Raw genomic sequence first — 18,170 nt, 5'->3', positions numbered from 1 at the left:
CTCATCCTTGTCGCCTTTGGGGGTGGTCATCTCCTGCCTGGACGACCACAGTGGCCTCCTGATGGCTCCCTGTCCCCCGGCGTCATTTTCCCTTGACCCGCAGCCCCCATCTTTCCAAGAGCCCTCAGACCAACAGGTCGGCCACTCGGCCAGCACCCAGGCCTCTTGGGTCTGGCCCCAGCTGTCCACCCAGCATCCTGTCCTGTCCAGCTGAGCGGCCCTGAGTGCCCCCCACCAGCGAGGGTCCCCAACGGTGCCCATGCCGGGCGGCTGACCCCTCCAACCCCTCCACCCACGGGGCACGGCAGGGTGACGCCCTCTCGGAAGCCACCACGAGGTGACCCTTCCCCGGATGACACCGGTTCCAACCTCAGCCCCCACCTTCACGGAAACCTCTCCAAAGGCCAAGGAGTGGATCCTGTGTTGCTCCTGGGGAAAGGGACTCCGTTAAGTAACGTGCTTTGAGAGCATTGGGTCAAGGCTAAAAAGCGAGATAATAACGCAAGTCCCATGGGTGCCACGGGGCCATGGCCATCCCCTCGGGCTCCTGCCCCCAGGCTGGGCACCCAAAGGAGGCAGGCATGCTTCATCTCTGAAACCAAAGGCGGTTTTGAGTGCTTGTCAACCCTTGGGTCACAGAAAAGGCCAGGAGCCGAAGGATGAGAGGAAGGCACCCGTCTGCCTGTCTGTCTGCCTGCACGTGCTGGTCGGACCCTCGGCTGGCATCCTCTCTCCCTTCCTATCACCTCTGGTGTCTCCTGGTCTCAGGGAAACGGACCAAGGCCTCAGCCGGGAGGTGCGAAGGCCTCTCTCACCTGGGAAGGGGAGAAGCAGGTGCGGGAGTTCTGAGGGGGCACGAGGCCACTGGGGGGGAACCCGACATGCTGAGCCATGCAAGAGGCCCAGTGGCCCCTGAAGACGGTCCCTGAATCTCCCTCCAGCCTGAGCCCACTGCCCTCTGCTTCCAGGGGCCGGAGAACGTGGCCACAGCCCCTCCGTGCATTTGCCCAAGACTGCCCTCCTGGCTTCTCTACCTCCAGCCTCCACCTGTGCCCCAACACCACCTCCCTCCGTCGGCGCTCACCCCACCCCTCCCGAGCCCAGACCCCCTCCCTGCCCACTAGCTCTCCCCGCGGGGCCGCCCCTCCTGAGCGCCCAGGCCCCGCCCCCCTGGCGCCGCGGGTCACGTGTGAGGATGCGCCCAGCAGCCTCCGGTCCTCTGCTCCGTCCTCCACGCCGCCCGCAGTCTCCGCTGATGGCAGGTGGCGTGTTGCTTGTAATTAGCACTCACGCCATTACCCTCTTTATCCAATTTCCTGGAACGCACAGCTGTGTCTTCTATTTCTGGTTCTGGAGCTCCTGACAATTAACGGCGGCCTGAGGTGGACACAGCACAGGATGAAGTGAGCAGACTGTGCTCCTGGCTCATCCTGGGCGGGAGGCGGTGTCATCTCCGGGATCATCTAGAAGCAGCCGCAAGAAGGGAGCTTGGGTGACGGCGGCGCGTTGGGGAGGTGATGCCAGGCATGCAGGACACTGACACGTGGAGGGACAAGAACCAAGGACGGTGCCTAAATGGGCAGATGGCCCCTGGGGGCCGCAGGGCGCCGTGTCCCCAGGGAACCGTGGAGACTCATGTAGAACACGCTGGAATCTGCCTGCAATTCATCCCACTGAAGGCGGGGAAGTGGGGGTTTACCTCCCGCTCCCACCCTCCCTGCTGGAGCGCTGCCCCTGGAGATGCTCAATCCCTAAATTTAGAGGGGGGAGTGGTCGGCATGTGGAAGGTTCCCCTGAGCCCAGGTGAGCCAGGTGACCCACAGGTGATCCAGAAGTGAGAAAGGGGCTGCGTACTTCGCCCAAACTCTGGGACATGTCGATTCCCACCCTCAACTCCTAGTGTGCTCATGGTATTTTGCCAATTTTAGCACTTTTTTGGGTATTATGATTTGATAAATAAAATTTTGCACTGTTATTCCACCGTATCTCAGCTAATTTTACTTACTTTTCTTTCACATTAGGGATAGTTATAACCCCTTTCTAGGCATTAGAGTGGGTGGTCCACAACTCCCCCAAGGTCATCTTCATGATTAGACTGCCATCTACTCACTAATAGAGAGGTGACCACAGTAATATCTGCAGAGCTGAATCGCCAAAGGCCATGAGAGTTAATTCAGGAAAGAAAAACCACAGCATAGAAACCAAGAGAAAACCCAAATCAAAGGTAAAGAAGAATGAGATTCAAAAAATAATAAATAGTAAATATTTATACTTCTTGCTATTCAGTGCTGGTGGAGCATGCTGGTCAAACACCGCTGGGAGAATACATTGTAAGAAAATGACTTTTTCCAAAACAATTTGGTAATACAGGTCAAATGTTGACTGTGTGTAGGAAACAATCCTACACACAAAAAAACCAACCTTAATGCACCGATATGGTCATCAGAGTATTATTTAAACTAGCAAAACTGGGCAATAAACCAAATAAATGAAAAAAGGGATTTTTGAACTGACAATGAATTGACTACTATACCCTCATCAAAAATGTTTCCAAAGGTTTATAGTAATATTTTAAAAATGGGTAAAGGGAGAAAACAGTATACAAATGTATAAGTTAGGTTGAACCTTATGAAATTGACTATATAAAAAACTTTGGTTCAGCCATGTTCAATCTTGGTTATACTATATAATACAAATGTTTATTTTTGCTATTTCTTTAAAATCTGTTTTTAGAAAGAAAGACTGGAAGGAAATGTACCCATTGATGACAATAATTGGGGTAGGGATTCAGGTGATTTTTTTCTTATTTCTATTCTTTGTATTTTGCCATTTTCCTATAATGAGCATGTGTTCTTTTGAGAGCACGATTTTATTTTATTAGTTGTATGTGCCTGGTGAGGCTTTGAAGAGCTGCCATCAGAACACGAAGCAGATAAGCTTCCCAAGGAGCAAAGATTCACCTCGTGGAAGAGACCCTGCAGGTATCCACAGCTCAAGAGCTACAGCTCAGGCACCTCACCTCCAGGGCCGTCTCGCCTGTGATGCGTACCTGCCCCTGTGGGTGACCGAAACCTTTCCTCATATGTCTCGGCCCAAGTGCCGCTACAGCTCTAGGCAACACCATTTACGCATCTGAGTGAAGGAGCACCGGACATCCCCCACCAGGGAGGGGGTCTTCCTGCCACATGGGAGAAGATACAGCTTCCCTGATGGTGGGAAGACACCTGGTAAAGAACCCCTCCTTCATTTTTGGACCAACTTTGCACCAAAAACCTCATGGTGGATGCCTGTCTTAGTGCAGAGAGAGACCACCGTGGCTGGGCTGGTGAGAGCCTGCGGCCTGTGAGTTCCATATTTCAACACAGACTTGGACCCAAGTCCAGGGGTCTCAGCTGCAGAGCTGGCCACTGTGTCAGTCAGTCTCCCCAAGGCTGCCCGCTGCTGGGAAGCTGGCTGGGGGTCACCTGCAGAGGGACCCTGGAGTGCCTGAATCAAGGTCCAGGGTTATGGAAGAGTCTTTCTTTCTCGGCGCCTGGGAAAGCCACTTCCAAGGGATACTTTGCAGAAGGAAGACCTTCAATGAAATGTCTCTACTGCATTTATCTAAATAGACAGGGTTAAATTAATCCTCTGCCACTCAATGAATCCTGCCTCTTTATCGACCAAAGTTTAAAGAAAGCCCCACTGTGGTTTATACTAGTGAAACAATATAAAAACAAAACCTTCCACCTACATATTTCAAAACCACAAAACCGAAGGCCCCTTCCCCAAGCCATAATCCCCATGGAACGCCCCAAGCCACGCCCTTTTAAAACGACTAGAAATCCTCACACCTAGGGCCATCATTCTATAGGCACATGAGTTTCTGAGCTGAAGCCCTGAACAAATGCAATAAAAAAATCTTATTAATCACCCAACCTATGAAAAAAGTGACCTTTCTCGGCCTCCTTTTTTTTTTTTTTGCGGTACGTGGGCTTCTCACTGTTGTGGCCTCTCCCGTTGCAGAGCACAGGCTCCGGACGCGCAGGCTCAGTGGCCATGGCTCACGGGCCCAGCCGCTCCACGGCATGTGGGATCTTCCCGGACCGGGGCACGAACCCGTGTCCCCTGCATCGGCAGGCGGACTCTCAACCACTGCGCCACCAGGGAAGCCCTCGGCCTCCTTTTTAAGCAACGGGAAATCTGATAGGCTTAGCTATCAACTCCTCTTGAGCATGTGTAACTCATAAAATCTGCTGGGACACTTCATAAAGTCCAAAAGTCATAAATGCTGGCTTTGCTTTACGACATCAGCAGTGCATTCAGGTTGGCCTTTTCTATTCATGAGCAGCATACGGGCTTCTTCTGAAACCCTTGTAAGATAGGGGTCTAGGATCACCCCAGTCTCTCTCCAGAGAAAACCCAGAGCACTGGAGTTGGTGCCTCCCATTCCCAGGGTGTTTTTGCTGAGGCTCACGCACGAGTACCTATGGAATGGGTGGGTGAATGGAATCACCCACCTCAATGAGACAAGAACACACTGAAAATCTCCTTAATAAAACTGCTCAGCTGAGGCCATTGGGATACATTCAGAGACTCACATCCTTGGGAAGGAGAGGGAGGCGTCTCCGGCAGCCCTAATCTCCCATGTGGGTTAGCCTGATGTTGTGCTGGTAAGATGGGCCTGGTTGGTTTCCAAAACAAAGAGGTGGAAAACTTAGTCACTGGTGAGATGGATGCTGCATATATTTCTCAAATGCTCACAATGCCGTCACGTCTCACGGAGGACGGGCCATGTCTCCCAGTTAATTCCACTGGGACAGACTGGCTGGGTCCATTCAGATACTCGGAATTATGAATATTTCTGCACTGTCCTTGCAATCCGAAGAGGTGTGGCAGCAAAACTCGGGAGTGTCCCTCCCAGTGGGTTTGCAGAAGAGAATCGGATTCTCAGTGGCTCTGAGGGCAGAGGAATCTGCTTTATCACATTCACGTGAGTGATCCCATAAGCCCTGTTGTGCAGAGGTTCTGGGGCCACACGAGTTGGGGAGAAGGAAACCGAAACAGCAGCTGCTCCAGGAGATAAACCCCCTTATCCAGGCTCATAGGCCCACTCCGGGATCAGTGCTGGGCCGGCCCGGGGCACGTGCAGCAAGACCAGAGCTCGGACACGAAGGGAGTCCTGGGAAATCATTGAGCGCCTCCTGGGAGCCAGGCCCTGGGAACCCAACGGCGCATTGGAGAGTCCTGCGTCTCCAGGAGCTGCGAGCCCGCACGGTGACTTGGTGATGTGGAAGGGACGCAGAGCAGCTGTGTGGCATCATGTGTCAGCTGGGGAGCCAGGGAGGCGAGGGAGGGAGGGCCTCCCAGGGAAGGGACCCCGTGCCAAGAGTGGAAGGTGGGTGAGGGGGGCTGTGAGACAGCTGAGGGCGGCCACCAGGGATGGTGACCAGTGGTGACACTGGGTACGAGACTCCAGAACCAGGAGGACACTGACAGCCACAGAATAAGCAGCCCCGTCGAGTGGCAGTGATGACATCTAAATGGAGTCAAAGCCCCGTTGGCAGAATCCTCCCGGGGTGGCTGGAGAAGGGAACGCGGGCACTGGACCCATTTCTCCGCTGTAGGAACAGAGGGGCTGGACGGCCAGAGCTCGGAGCCCCGGCCTGTGTTCCTGGCCTCCTCTCCTTAGCCAGGTAAGTGACACTGGCTTTGTCTGCACGTCTTTGCTGTTGAAGTGGGAAGGCTGAGAATGGGGTGAGGGCCGAGCAATGGGCGAAGGGAGAGGTCGGCCGGAGCCCTTTCCCAACTGCCACACGGAGTCTTCGGTGGGTCGGGCAGGGAGCCCACACCACACACACAAACACAAGCATGTACACTCACAGGAGCACACACACACATATACACAGAGACATACCTCTCACAAGAGAGTCAGTTGTTTCAAGGCTATTTCATCCTGCAGGATTTGTTTAATCAAATCATCTCTATGTCTTGATAAAAAGAAAAAAGGAAAGTTGCAGGGGGACGGAGTCTTTTTTAAAAAATAAAAATTTAGCCAAGTAAATATAGTTTTTAAAATTATGTCTTTTTACAAAAACACGTCCTCCATCTACAGCAGGGACCACTCCAGTGTGCGTGTCTGTTCACGGCCTTCCCATTTTGCACTTCTGGGTTACTCGGCATATATGTGAATAGAGGCTTAATCCATTGCATTGCGGTTTTAAGCTCACAAGCCTACTTTTCCTTCCAGGTCCTCGCGCCAAGGGCTGTATTTTGTTTTTGAGTGAGTCTCTAGATAGTTAGAGCGATGCATGCATTAAAATTCATGGTGCAGAGGAAAAGAGGTCTCCCACGGAAGGTGCATGAGATAATCTCCTTCTTACTCCTAATTCTTAAGCGCTGGCACCGTTTAAGTTTCCCTGTAGCCCCAGGGCCTCAACGTGCCCAGGTGCCAGCGCTGCTCAGACCCGCTGCTCTGGGGGAGAGGAGGTCTCCCCAGGCCGCCCCCCCCAACCCCAGTTCCCAGCTGCACCTGCTCTGGGAGAGGCCGCGCAGGAAGCAGCCTTGGGTGGGTACTGACTGCAGAGGGAATTTGCTTTTGAATTCCCAAGGCCATTTACAGTGTTCATAATAATTATCATTACACACCAGTTCCTAGTACTGCCTTCTGCGTTCGGTCTCATTTTATGAAGAAATCCAACTGGGCTAAACTATTGTATCGGGCTCATTTTATACCCAAAAGCCAAAACAGGAACTAAAAGTCATTGGAAGGAGATTCAATTATAAACTCTTTTTTCCTCCTCAATTCAAAATGAGATTCAGAAGTCAACTACAATTAAGACATCCCAGGTATACGAAAACCGTTGGGTTGATCCAGAGGTGTATGAGTCCCTCCCCCAAGTGAAGAGGAGGGCTCGTCCCTCTGGGGGTGTGGACCCCGGAAGCCAGCAGGGCTCCAGCAGGAAGCCCATCAACACAGACCAATCATTTCTCCACATGGCCCCGGGGACCGTCCCTTCCAGGTGACCCACACCTGTTCACTGCTCAGCCACTTCCTTGGACAGGTGGCGACAGCTACCCCACGATGCACCACACCCTTCAAAGCCTCCTTTCCCTTTTAGGACAAGAGGCAGGATCCATTCTCCTTTGCTTTGGCCTCACATCACGTGGCCCCTGAATGTCAGGCAGCATGATTGCGGGCTCGGTGAGGAAGGGGAGGGGCTTGGGCTGGGGGACAGTAGCTCAGCCACTCCCACTGAGGGGCGCTATCATGTGACATCCTTACCCCTCTCTCCAGGAGCATGTCTCGGAAGTGGGTCACCCGCTCCTCCAGGGGCAGAAGGATCTGGGGCGGCGGCGTCTTGGCACCCGTGTCTTTTCTCTCCGCCTCCTCGGGCCCGGGACTCACATGGCCTTCCGTCCTTCAGGGCACAAGACACAGAGAGTCAAACGTGACCTTGGAGACCCAACTGCTTCTCACTGCAAGCTCTCAAAACCCTCTGGGTAACCCTGTAAGGGGCAAAGATTCTTTGGACACATTGCAAAGCCTGGAACAGTCAGCCCAGCAAAGCAGAGATTCTGCTCTTGGGATGCAAACAGCTCTGCTGCCTTTGGGGCAGAAAGTTGAGACTGAAGCCCTAACAGGATGGACACTCTCGGGAGGGAAGGCAGCGCTGGGAGGCCGAGGGCCGAGGGCACCCGCTGGGCCACCAGGAAGGAGGCTGTGAGTCCCTCACTGTTTCACTGCCAGAGACCAGACGTCACCCGAGGGAACGGAGCGAGCCTGTCACTTGAACCAAGCGGTGGAGCTTCAACCTGGTTCCGCTTTTGTTTTTAGATACTGTTTCATTTCGGATAAATGCATGGAAGACATTTATGGGGAGACTATTCTATCCACACTCAGGGGACAGAAAACATTGTCCTGACGTCTAACCTGCGAGGGAGATTTCAGTGACAGCGGGGAGACGGGATGCCACCTGGGCGATCTGCACAGGGATGGGGACAGCTGGGAAACGTGAGCCCAGAGACGGTCCGTCCCCCTCCACAGGGGTGGCCACAGCCACGGCCCGGACACAAGGGGCAGGGAGGAGGAGGGCCCAGCGTGGGCCCAGGGCAGGGGCCAGGCAGGGCGGCGGGGAGGAAGGAGAGAGCCTGCTTTTACGAAGCACCAGCTCGGCAACGTGCATCCTTTTCTCTAACTGGCCATTTGACAGATCTCTTTATGGTTCGACACCTTCTTCTGAGAGCATCTGGAAACATCCTTCTAAAGCACCTTGACGTTTGCTGCTGGAAGAAGTCATCTGGCCAAATGCAGACGTGTTACCCCCACTCCTGTTCCTCTTGCTCCCCAACCTGGGAGCGGGGTCTGCCCAGCCCCACCCCCGGTCTCCTCCCAGGCAGCCTGTTCTCAGCCAGGATGCACAGACTGGACCTCCACCGCCTAGAAAGCAGCCCTGCTTAGACGCCCAGACCCCTCTGCGGGGCCTCCTCCTGGCCTAGCCCTGCCCCCCCAGGACCAGGGCCCTCGGGCAGAGACTTCAACAGGCTGGTGCAAACCTGATCCTGAGGCCACCTTTCTGATACGCGCTCAGGTCAAGTGAGGCTGTCAAACCTAAAGAGCCGCCCGCTGGGAGAAGCACCGGGACTTAGTGTCTCCTGCCTCCGGGACAGCGTCCTAAGTGCTTGGAGGTCCAGAACAGCAGGGCACACACACTTCAAAAGCCTGGCGCTTCCCTCCTTCTTTGCAAAACCAACCTCAACCCGGGAATCGCAGGGTTGAAGGTGCTCACGCCACACACATCCGGGTTTTCTGATGTAGGTCAAGATCAGGGCTCAGGCCCGGGTAGTTTGTTCCTGGGGGACTTTGGCAGTGTCTGGAGACACCTGTGGTTGTCACCACTGGGAAGGTGCTCCGGCACATAGGAACAGAGGCCAGTGATGCACAGGATGATCTGGGCACATCTGCACTCCCGCATTTCGGGAGAAGGAGACGGACCGTTCAGGTCATACAGTCACTTAACGGCTCAACCAGGACAGCCCCACCTCCTGACGCCCACCAAATCTGCAGCTTTTCCACCTCTGTCCAGGGTGCTGTGAAAATATGCAGGTTACCAATTTGGGGACGTGATGAGAAGGTGGTATCCCATGTGCTACGTCTAACAAGCGTTTTCACGCATCAGGGTTATAACGTAGGTTAATCCAACCTCATACCAAATGTGCAAAGAAAGAAACCTGCTTGCTCAGCCCATTAGGGAATCTTATTTATAGACCAACTATTTCAGGAGAACTCACATTCTTCGCTTCTTATGCAATTATGTGGAATTTTGTAAAAAGAAAATTACCAGTGGATTTGCCATTGAATCACACTCCAAAGGGTATAATTAGGATTTCTTTGTAATAAATTTTCATCAGTTAAAAATAGAAGTGTGGAAACAAGCCTCGCATTGTTGTAACTTGAAATAAGATTACTAGGAACGTTGTGAGTGCGGCAGTGATCACGGATTACAGCTTATTCCACAAGATATTGTGCTCAGAACCACTGGGCACCTTCCAGACTGCAAAGCTATCAGTTCAATTAGAATTAATCAAAAGCAAATGAAAACGTACTAAATACATTTTCAAGGGTCTTATGGCTGAAAAATTTTGGTACAAAAAGTAAATTCTGGGGCCTCCCTGGTGGCGCAGTGGTTGAGAGTCCGCCTGCCGATGCAGGGGATACGGGTTCGTGCCCCAGTCTGGGAGGATCCCATATGCCGCGGAGCGGCTGGGCCCGTGAGCCATGGCCGCTGGGCCTGCGCATCCGGAGCCTGTGCTCCGCAACGGGAGAGGCCACAACAGTGAGAGGCCCGCATACCGCAAAAAGAAAAAAAAAAAAAAAAAAAAAAAAAAAAGTAAATTCTGGGAGGAGCTTCAGGATGGCGGAAGAGTAAGACGCAGAGATCACCTTCCTCCCCACAAATACATCAGAAATACATCTACACGGGGAACCACTCCTACAGAACACCTACTGAACGCTGGCAGAAGACCTCAGACCTCCCAAAAGGCAAGAAACTCCCCACGTACCTGGGTAGGGCAAAAGAAAAAAAGAAAAAAACAGAGACAAAAGAATAGGTATGGGACCTGCACCTCTGGGAGGGAGCCGTGAAGGAGGAAAGGTTCCCACACACTTAAAAGCCCCTTCACGGGCGGAGACGGGGGGCTGGGCACGGGGGAAGCTTTGGAGCCGCGGAGGAGAGCGCAGCCACAGGGGTGCGGAGGGCAAAGTGGAGAGATGCCCGCACAGAGGATCGGGGCCGACCGGCACTCACCAGCCCGAGAGGCTTGTCTGCTCACCCGCCGGGGCGGGCGGGGCTGGGAGCTGAGGCTCGGGCTTTGGTCGGAGCTCAGGGAGAGGACTGGGGTTGGCAGCGTGAACACAGCCTGAAGGGGGCTAGTGTGCCACGGCTGGCCGGGAGGGAGTCCGGGGGAAAGTCTGGAGCTGCCGAAGAGGCAAGAGAACATTGTTTCGGGGTGCGCAAGGAGAGGGGATTCAGAGCACCGCCTAAACGAGTTCCAGAGACGGGCGTGAGTCACGGCTGAAAGCGCGGACCCCAGAGACGGGCGTGGGACGCTGGGGCTGCTGCTGCCGCCACCAACAAGCCTGTGTGCGAGCGCAGGTCACTCTCCACACCTCCCCTCCCGGGAGCCTGTGCTGCCCGCCACCGCCACGGTCCCGGGCTCCACAGACAACATCCCCAGGAGAACGCACGGGCGCGCCTCGTGCTGACGCAACGTCACGCCGGCCTCCGCCGACGCACGCTCGCCCCGCCTCCGTGCCCCTCCCTCCCCCGCGGCCTGAGGGAGCCAGAGCCCCCGAATCAGCGGCTCCTTTAACCCCGTCCTGTCTGAGCGAAGAACAGACGTCCTCCGGCGACCTACACGCAGAGGCGGGGCCGAATCCAAAGCTGAGCCCCGGGAGCTGTGCGAACAAAGAAGGCAAAGGGGAATCTCTCCCAGCAGCCTCAGAAGCAGCGGATTAAAGCTCCGCAATCAACTTGATGTACCCTGCGTCTGTGGAATACCTGAATAGACAACGAATCATCCCAAATTGAGGAGGTGGACTTTGAGAGCAAGATTTATGATTTTTTCCCCTTTTCCTCTTTTTGTGAGTGTGTACGTGTATGCTTCTGTGTGAGATTTTGTCTGTATACCTTTGCTTTCACCATTTGTCCTAGGGTTCTATCCGTCCGTTTTTTTTCCTTTTTTTAGTATAGTTTTTAGCGCTTATTATCATTGGTGGATTTGATTTTTGGTATAGTCGCTCTCTTCTTTCTTTCTTTCTTTCTTTTTGTATTACTTTTCAATTTTTTAAATAATTACCTTTTCTTTTTTATTTTAATAACTTTATTTCATTTCATTTTATTTTATTTTACTTTTTCCTTTCTTTCTTTTTTCTCCCTTTTATTCTGAACTGTGTGGATGACAGGCTCTTGGTGCTCCAGCCAGGCATCAGGGCTGTGCTTCTGAGGTGGGAGAGCCAAGTTCAGGACATTGGTCCACCAGAGATCTCCCAGCTCCACGTAATAACAAATGGCAAAAATCTCCCAGAGATCTCCATCTCAATGCCAAGACCCAGCTCCACTCAATGACCAGCAAGCTACAGTGCTGGACACCCTATGCCAAACAATAAGCAAGACAGGAACACAACCCCACCCATTAGCAGAGAGGCTGCCTAAAATCATAATAAGGTCACAGACACCCCAAAACACACCACCAGACGTGGACCTGCCCACCAGAAAGACAAGATCCAGCCTCATCCACCAGAACACAGGCACTAGTCTGCTCCACCAGGAAGCCTACACAACACATGGAACCAACCTTAGCCACTGGGGGCAGACACCAAAAACAATGGGAACTACGAACCTGCAGTCTGCAAAAAGGAGGCCCCAAACACAATAAGTCAAGCAAAATGAGAAGACAGAGAAACACACAGCAGATGAAGGAGCAAGGTAAAAACCCACCAGACATAAAAAAAGAAGAGGAAATAGGGAGTCTACCTGAAAAAGAATTCAGAATAATGATAGTAAAGATGATCCAAAATCTTGGAAATAGAATGGAGAAAATACAAGAAACGTTTAACAAGGACCTAGAAGAACTAAAGAGCAAACAAACAATGATGAACAACACAATAAATGAAATTAAAAATTCTCTAGAAGGGATCAATAGCAGAAAAACTGAGGCAGAAGAAGGGATAAGTGACCTGGAAGATAAAATAGTGGAAATAACTACTGCAGAGCAGAATAAAGAAAAAAGAATGAAAAGAATTGAGGACAGTCTCAGAGACCTCTGGGACAACAATAAATGCACCAACATTCGAATTATAGGGGTCCCAGAAGACGAAGAGAAAAAGAAAGGGACTGAGAAAATATTTGAAGAGATTATAGTTGAAAACTTCCTTAATATGGGAAAGGAAATAGTTAATCAAGTCCAGGAAGCACAGAGAGTCCCAAACAGGATAAATCCAAGGAGAAACATGCCAAGATACATATTAATCAAACTATCAAAAATTAAATACAAAGAAAAAATATTAAAAGCAGCAAGGGGAAAACAGCAAATAACATACAAGGGAATCCCCATAAGGTTAACAGCTTATCTTTCAGCAGAAACTCTGCAAGCAAGAAGGGAGTGGCAGGACATATTTAAAGTGATGAAAAGGAAAAACCTACCACCAAGATTACTCTATGCAGCAAGGATCTCATTCAGATTTGATGGAGAAATTAAAACCTTTACAGACAAGCAAAAGCTAAGAGGATTCAGCACCACCAATCCAGCTTTACAACAAATGCTAAAGGAACTTCTCTAGGCAGGAGACACAAGAGAAGGAAAAGACCTACAATAACAAATCCAAAACAATTAAGAAAATGGTAATAGGAACATACATATCGATAATTACCTCAAATGTAAATGGATTAAATACTCCAACCAAAAGACATAGACTGGCTGAATGGATACAAAAACAAGACCCGTATATATGCTGTCTACAAGAGACCCACTACAAACCTAGGGACACATACAGACTGAAAGTGAGGGGATGGAAAAAGATATTCCATGCAAATGGAAATCAAAAGAAAGCTGGAGTAGCAATTCTCATATCAGACAAAATAGACTTTAAAACAAAGGACACTACATAATGATCAAGGGATCAATCCAAGAAGAAGATGTAACAATTGTAAATATTTATGCACCCAACATAGGAGCACCTCAATACATAAGGCAAATACTAACAGCCATAAAGGGGAAATAGACAGTAACACAATCATAGTGGGGGACTTTAACACCCAACTTTCACCAATGGACAGATCATCCAAAATGAAAATAAATAAGGAAACACAGCTTTAAATGATGCATTAAACAAGATGGACTTAATTGATATTTAGAGGACATTCCATCCCAAAACAACAGAATACACTATATTCTCAAGTGCTCATGGAACATTCTCCAGGATAGATCATATCTTGGGTCACAAATCAAGCCTTGGTAAATTTAAGAAAATTGAAATCGTATCAAGTATCTTTTCTGACCACAACACTATGAGACTACATATCAATTACAGGAAAAAATCTGTAAAAACTACAAATACATGGAGGCTAAACAATACACTACTTAATAACCAAGAGATCACCGAAGAAATCAAAGAGGAAATCAAAAGATACCTAGAAACAAACGGCAATGAAAACATGACTACCCAAAACCTATGGGATGCAGCAAAAGCAGTTCTAAGAGGGAAGTTTATAGCAATAAAATCCTACATTAAGAAACAAGAAACATCTCAAATAAACAACCTAACCTTACACCTAAAGCAATTAGAGAAAGAAGAACAAAACAAAAAAAAAAACCAAAGTTAGCAGAAGGAAAGAAATCATAAAGATCAGATCAGAAATAAATGAATAAGAAATGAAGGAAACAATAGCAAAGATCAATAAAACTAAAAGCTGGTTCTTTGAGAAGATAAACAAAATTGATAAACCATTAGCCAGACTCATCAAGAAAAAAAGGGAGAAGACACAGATGAATAGAATTAGAAATGAAAAAGGAGAAGTAACAACTGACACTGCAGAAATACAAAGGATCACTAGAGATTACTACAAGCAACTCTATGCCAATAAAATGGACAACCTGGAAGAAATGGACCAATTCTTAGAAATGCACAACCTTCTGAGACTGAACCAGGAAGAAACAGAAAATACAAACAGACCGATCACAAGCACTGAAATTGAAACTGTGATTAAAAATCTTCCAACAAACAAAAGCCCAAGACCAGATGGCTTCACAGGCAAATTCTATCAAACATTTAGAGAAGAGCTAACACCTATCCTTCTCAAACTCTTCCAAAATATAGCAGAGGGAGGAACACTCCCAAACTCATTCTACGAGGCCAACATCACCCTGATACCAAAACCACACAAAGATGTCACAAAGAAAGAAAACTACAGGCCAATATCACTGATGAACATAGATGCAAAAATCCTCAACAAAATACTAGCAAGCAGTATCCAACAGCGCATTAAAAGGATCATACACCATGATCAAGTGGGGTTTATTCCAGGAATACAAGGATTCTTCAGTATATGCAAATCAATCAATGTGATACACCATATTAACAAATTGAAGTAGAAAAACCATATGATCATCTCAATAGTTGCAGAGAAATCTTTCAACAAAATTCACACCCATTTATGATAAAAACCCTCCAGAAAGTAGGCATAGAGGGAACTTACCTCAACATAATAAGGCCATGTATGACAAACTCACAGCCAACATCGTCCTCAATGGTGAAAAACTTAAACCATTTCTACTAAGGTTAGGAACAAGACAAGGTTGCGCACTCTCACCACTATTATTCAACATAGTTTTGGAAGTTTTAGCCACAGCAATCAGAGAAGAAAAAGAAATAAAAGGAATCCAAATTGGAAAAGAAGAAGTAAAGCTGTCACTGTTTGCAGATGACATGATACTATACACAGAGAATCCTAAAGAAGCTACCAGAAAACTACTAGAGCTAATCAATGAATTTGGTAAAGTAGCAGGATACAAAATTAATGCACAGAAATATCTAGCATTCCTATACACTAATGGTGAAAAATCTGAAAGTGAAATTAAGAAAACACTCCCATTTACCACTGCAACAAAAAGAATAAAATACCTAGGAATAAACCTACCTACGGAGACAAAAGACCTGTATGCAGAAAATTATAAGACACTGATGAAAGAAATTAAAGATGATACAAATAGATGGAGAGATATACCGTGTTCTTGGATTGGAAGAATCAACACTGTGAAAATGACTATACTACCCAAAGCAATCTACAGATTAATTGCAATCCCTATCAAACTACCACTGGCATTTTCACGGAACTAGAACAAACAATTTCACAATTTGTATGGAAACACAAAAGACCCCAAATAGCCAAAGCAATCTTGAGAAAGAAAAACAGAGCCAGATGAATCAGGCTCCCTCACTTCAGACTATACTACAAAGCTACAGTAATCAAGACAGTATGGTACTGGCACAAAAACAGAAATATAGATCAATGGAACAGGATAGAAAGCCCAGAGATAAACCCACGCACATATGGTCACCTTATCTTTGATAAAGGAGGCAAGAATATACAGTGGAGAAAAGACAACCTCTTCAATAAGTGGTGCTGGGAAAACTGGACAGCTACATGTAAAAAAATGAAATTAGAACACTCCCTAACACCATACACAAAAATAATCTCAAAATGGATTAAAGACCTAAATGTAAGGTCAGACACTATAAAACTCTTAGAGGAAAACATAGGCAGAACACTCTGTGACATAAATCCAGCAAGATCCTTTTTGACCCACCTCCTAGAGAAATGGAAATAAAAACAAAAATAAACAAATGGGACCTAATGAAACTTAAAAGCTTTCGCACAGCAAAGGAAGCCATAAACAGGAAGAAAAGACAACCCTCAGAATGGGAGAAAATATTTTCAAATGAAGCAACTGACAAAGGATTAATCTCCAAAATTTACAAGCAGGGCATGCAGCTCAATATCAAAAAAACAAGGAACCCAATCCAAAAATGGGCAGAAGACCTAAATAGACATTTCTCCAAAGAAGATATAGATTGCCAACAAACACATGAAAGAATGCTCAACATCACTAATCACTAGAGAAATGCAAATCAAAACTACAATGAGGTATCACCTCACACCAGCCAGAATGGCCATCATCAAACAATCTACAAACAATATATGCTGGAGAGGGTGTGGAGAAAAGGGAATCCTCTTGCACTGTTGGTGGGAATGTAAATTGATACAGCTACTATGGAGAACAGTATGGAGGTTCCTTAAAAAACTAAAAATAGAACTACCATATGACCCAACAATCCCACTACTGGGCATATACCCTGAGAAAACCATAATTCAAAAAGAGTCATGTACCACAATGTTCATTGCAGCTCTATTTACAATAGCCATGGAAACAACCTAAGTGTCCATCTACCGATGAATGGATAATGAAGATGTGGCACATATATATACAGTGGAATATTACTCAGCCATAAAAAGAAATGAAACTGAGTTTTTTGTAGTGAGGTGGATGGACCTAGAGTCTGTCATAGAGAGTGAAGTAAGTCAGAAAGAGAAAAACAAATACCGTATGCTAACACATATATATGGAATCTAAAAAAAAAAAAAAAAAAAAAAAGGTCATGAAGAACCTAGGGGCAAGACGGGAATAAAGACTCAGACCTACTAGAGAATGAACTTGAGGACACGGGGAGGGGGAAGGGTAAGCTGGGACGAAGTGAGAGAGTGGCATGGATATATATACACTACCGAATGTAAAATAGATAGCTAGTGGGAAGCAGCCGCATAGCACAGGGAGATCAGCTCGGTGATTTGTGACCACCTAGAGGGGTGGGATAGGGAAGGTGGGAGGGAGGGAGACACAATAGGGAGGAGCTATGGGGATATATGTATACATATAGATGATTCACTTTGTATACAGCAGAAACTAACATACCATTGTAAAGCAATTAGACTCCAATAAAGATGTTAAAAAAAAAGAGTAAATTCTACTACTTAAACTAAAAGCCGGCTCAAGCCAACATTGTACGGCGGGTGAGCGGCAGCATGCCCTGGGGCACGGTTGGGTGCCCAAGCCCTGCTGGCTGTGGGGGGCTGGGGACGGCTGCAGTGCTGGGGTCTCTTCACTCTGAGGGGCCTCATGTCCCGTGCATCTCGTCCCCCTCTTGGAGACATGATGGTGGCCACACCCTCCTGGAGCTCTGCCCCCCCCACCCCGCACTGCCCCTCCCCCAGCCCTCTAACTGCCACTGAGCTTATCCAGCTGAACCCCTAACGACGTGTGTGCATGTGCATACGTGTGTCTGTCCCGTGTGGGTGATCTGTAGGGCCAGCGTTTTCGGATTCTGCCCGTGTGCACAGTGCAGCACATTATTCTGTCAAACGCACTAGACCAGATGCAGTGCAGCTGGATTCTAGACACAGCGAGTCCTTTTACGAACAACAAACTTTCATTAGTTTATCTGGGGCTGAGGGGACTCGGGCCTCTGGACCTGGCACATCGGCTACCTGTCCAGAGGCCACCTCTCCGACGCACAGACACACCTCCTTCCGCCTCCCGAATCTTTCCATGGAGCCATCCTGGGGTCGGAATGGTCACCCTGGCAAAGAAATTATAGCCACTGACCCGCTGCCTGTTACAGTTCAAAGGAAAGTTTTTTTTTTTTTATTGTCCAGTCTATGAGGGGAGGTGGGGTGAGAGAGAGAAGGAAGAAAGAAGGAAGGAAGGGAGGGAGGGAAGGGAGAGATTGATACAGAAGACTGCACTGTTTTTTCAGCAGGTGCACACTGGGGAGGTATATTTCTCAGCAAGTCTGAGGCTCCCCAGTTGACTCAAGTATCAATACAGTTGTGCCCCCTTATCCCACAGGGGATATGTTCCTAGACCCCCGGCAGACGCCTGAAACACTGGCTAGTACTGAATCCTAAAGATATAGACATATGTTAAGTTTTTTTCCTATCCAGACATACCTATGACAAACTTTAATTTATAAATTAGGCACAGTAAGAGATTAACAACAACAATAATAAAATAGAACAATGATGACAATATACTGTAACAAAAGTTATGTGCATGTGGTCTCTCTTTCTCAAAAT

At 48.3% G+C, this 18,170-nt stretch overlaps 1 protein-coding gene across 1 annotated transcript in view; it reads right to left on the bottom strand.

The window, feature by feature from the left end:
* The window catches only part of TCERG1L (transcription elongation regulator 1 like), a gene marked incomplete at both ends in the record, with an annotated part of 204,936 nt that overhangs the window by 12,232 nt on the left and 174,534 nt on the right, over positions 1–18,170 (bottom strand). Inside the window, one exon of the mRNA XM_081239775.1 lies at positions 7,265–7,400. Within this exon, the coding sequence (XP_081095901.1) occupies positions 7,265–7,400 (136 nt within the window). The remainder of the gene's footprint in view (positions 1–7,264; positions 7,401–18,170) is intronic.

Source organism: Mesoplodon bidens, assembly GCF_964165515.1.
Source record: "Mesoplodon bidens genome assembly, chromosome: 1".
In the NCBI taxonomy this organism is placed as follows: domain Eukaryota; kingdom Metazoa; phylum Chordata; class Mammalia; order Artiodactyla; family Ziphiidae; genus Mesoplodon; species Mesoplodon bidens.
Note: the sequence above shows the minus strand (reverse complement) of the source record. Positions and strands in the feature narration are given on the sequence as shown.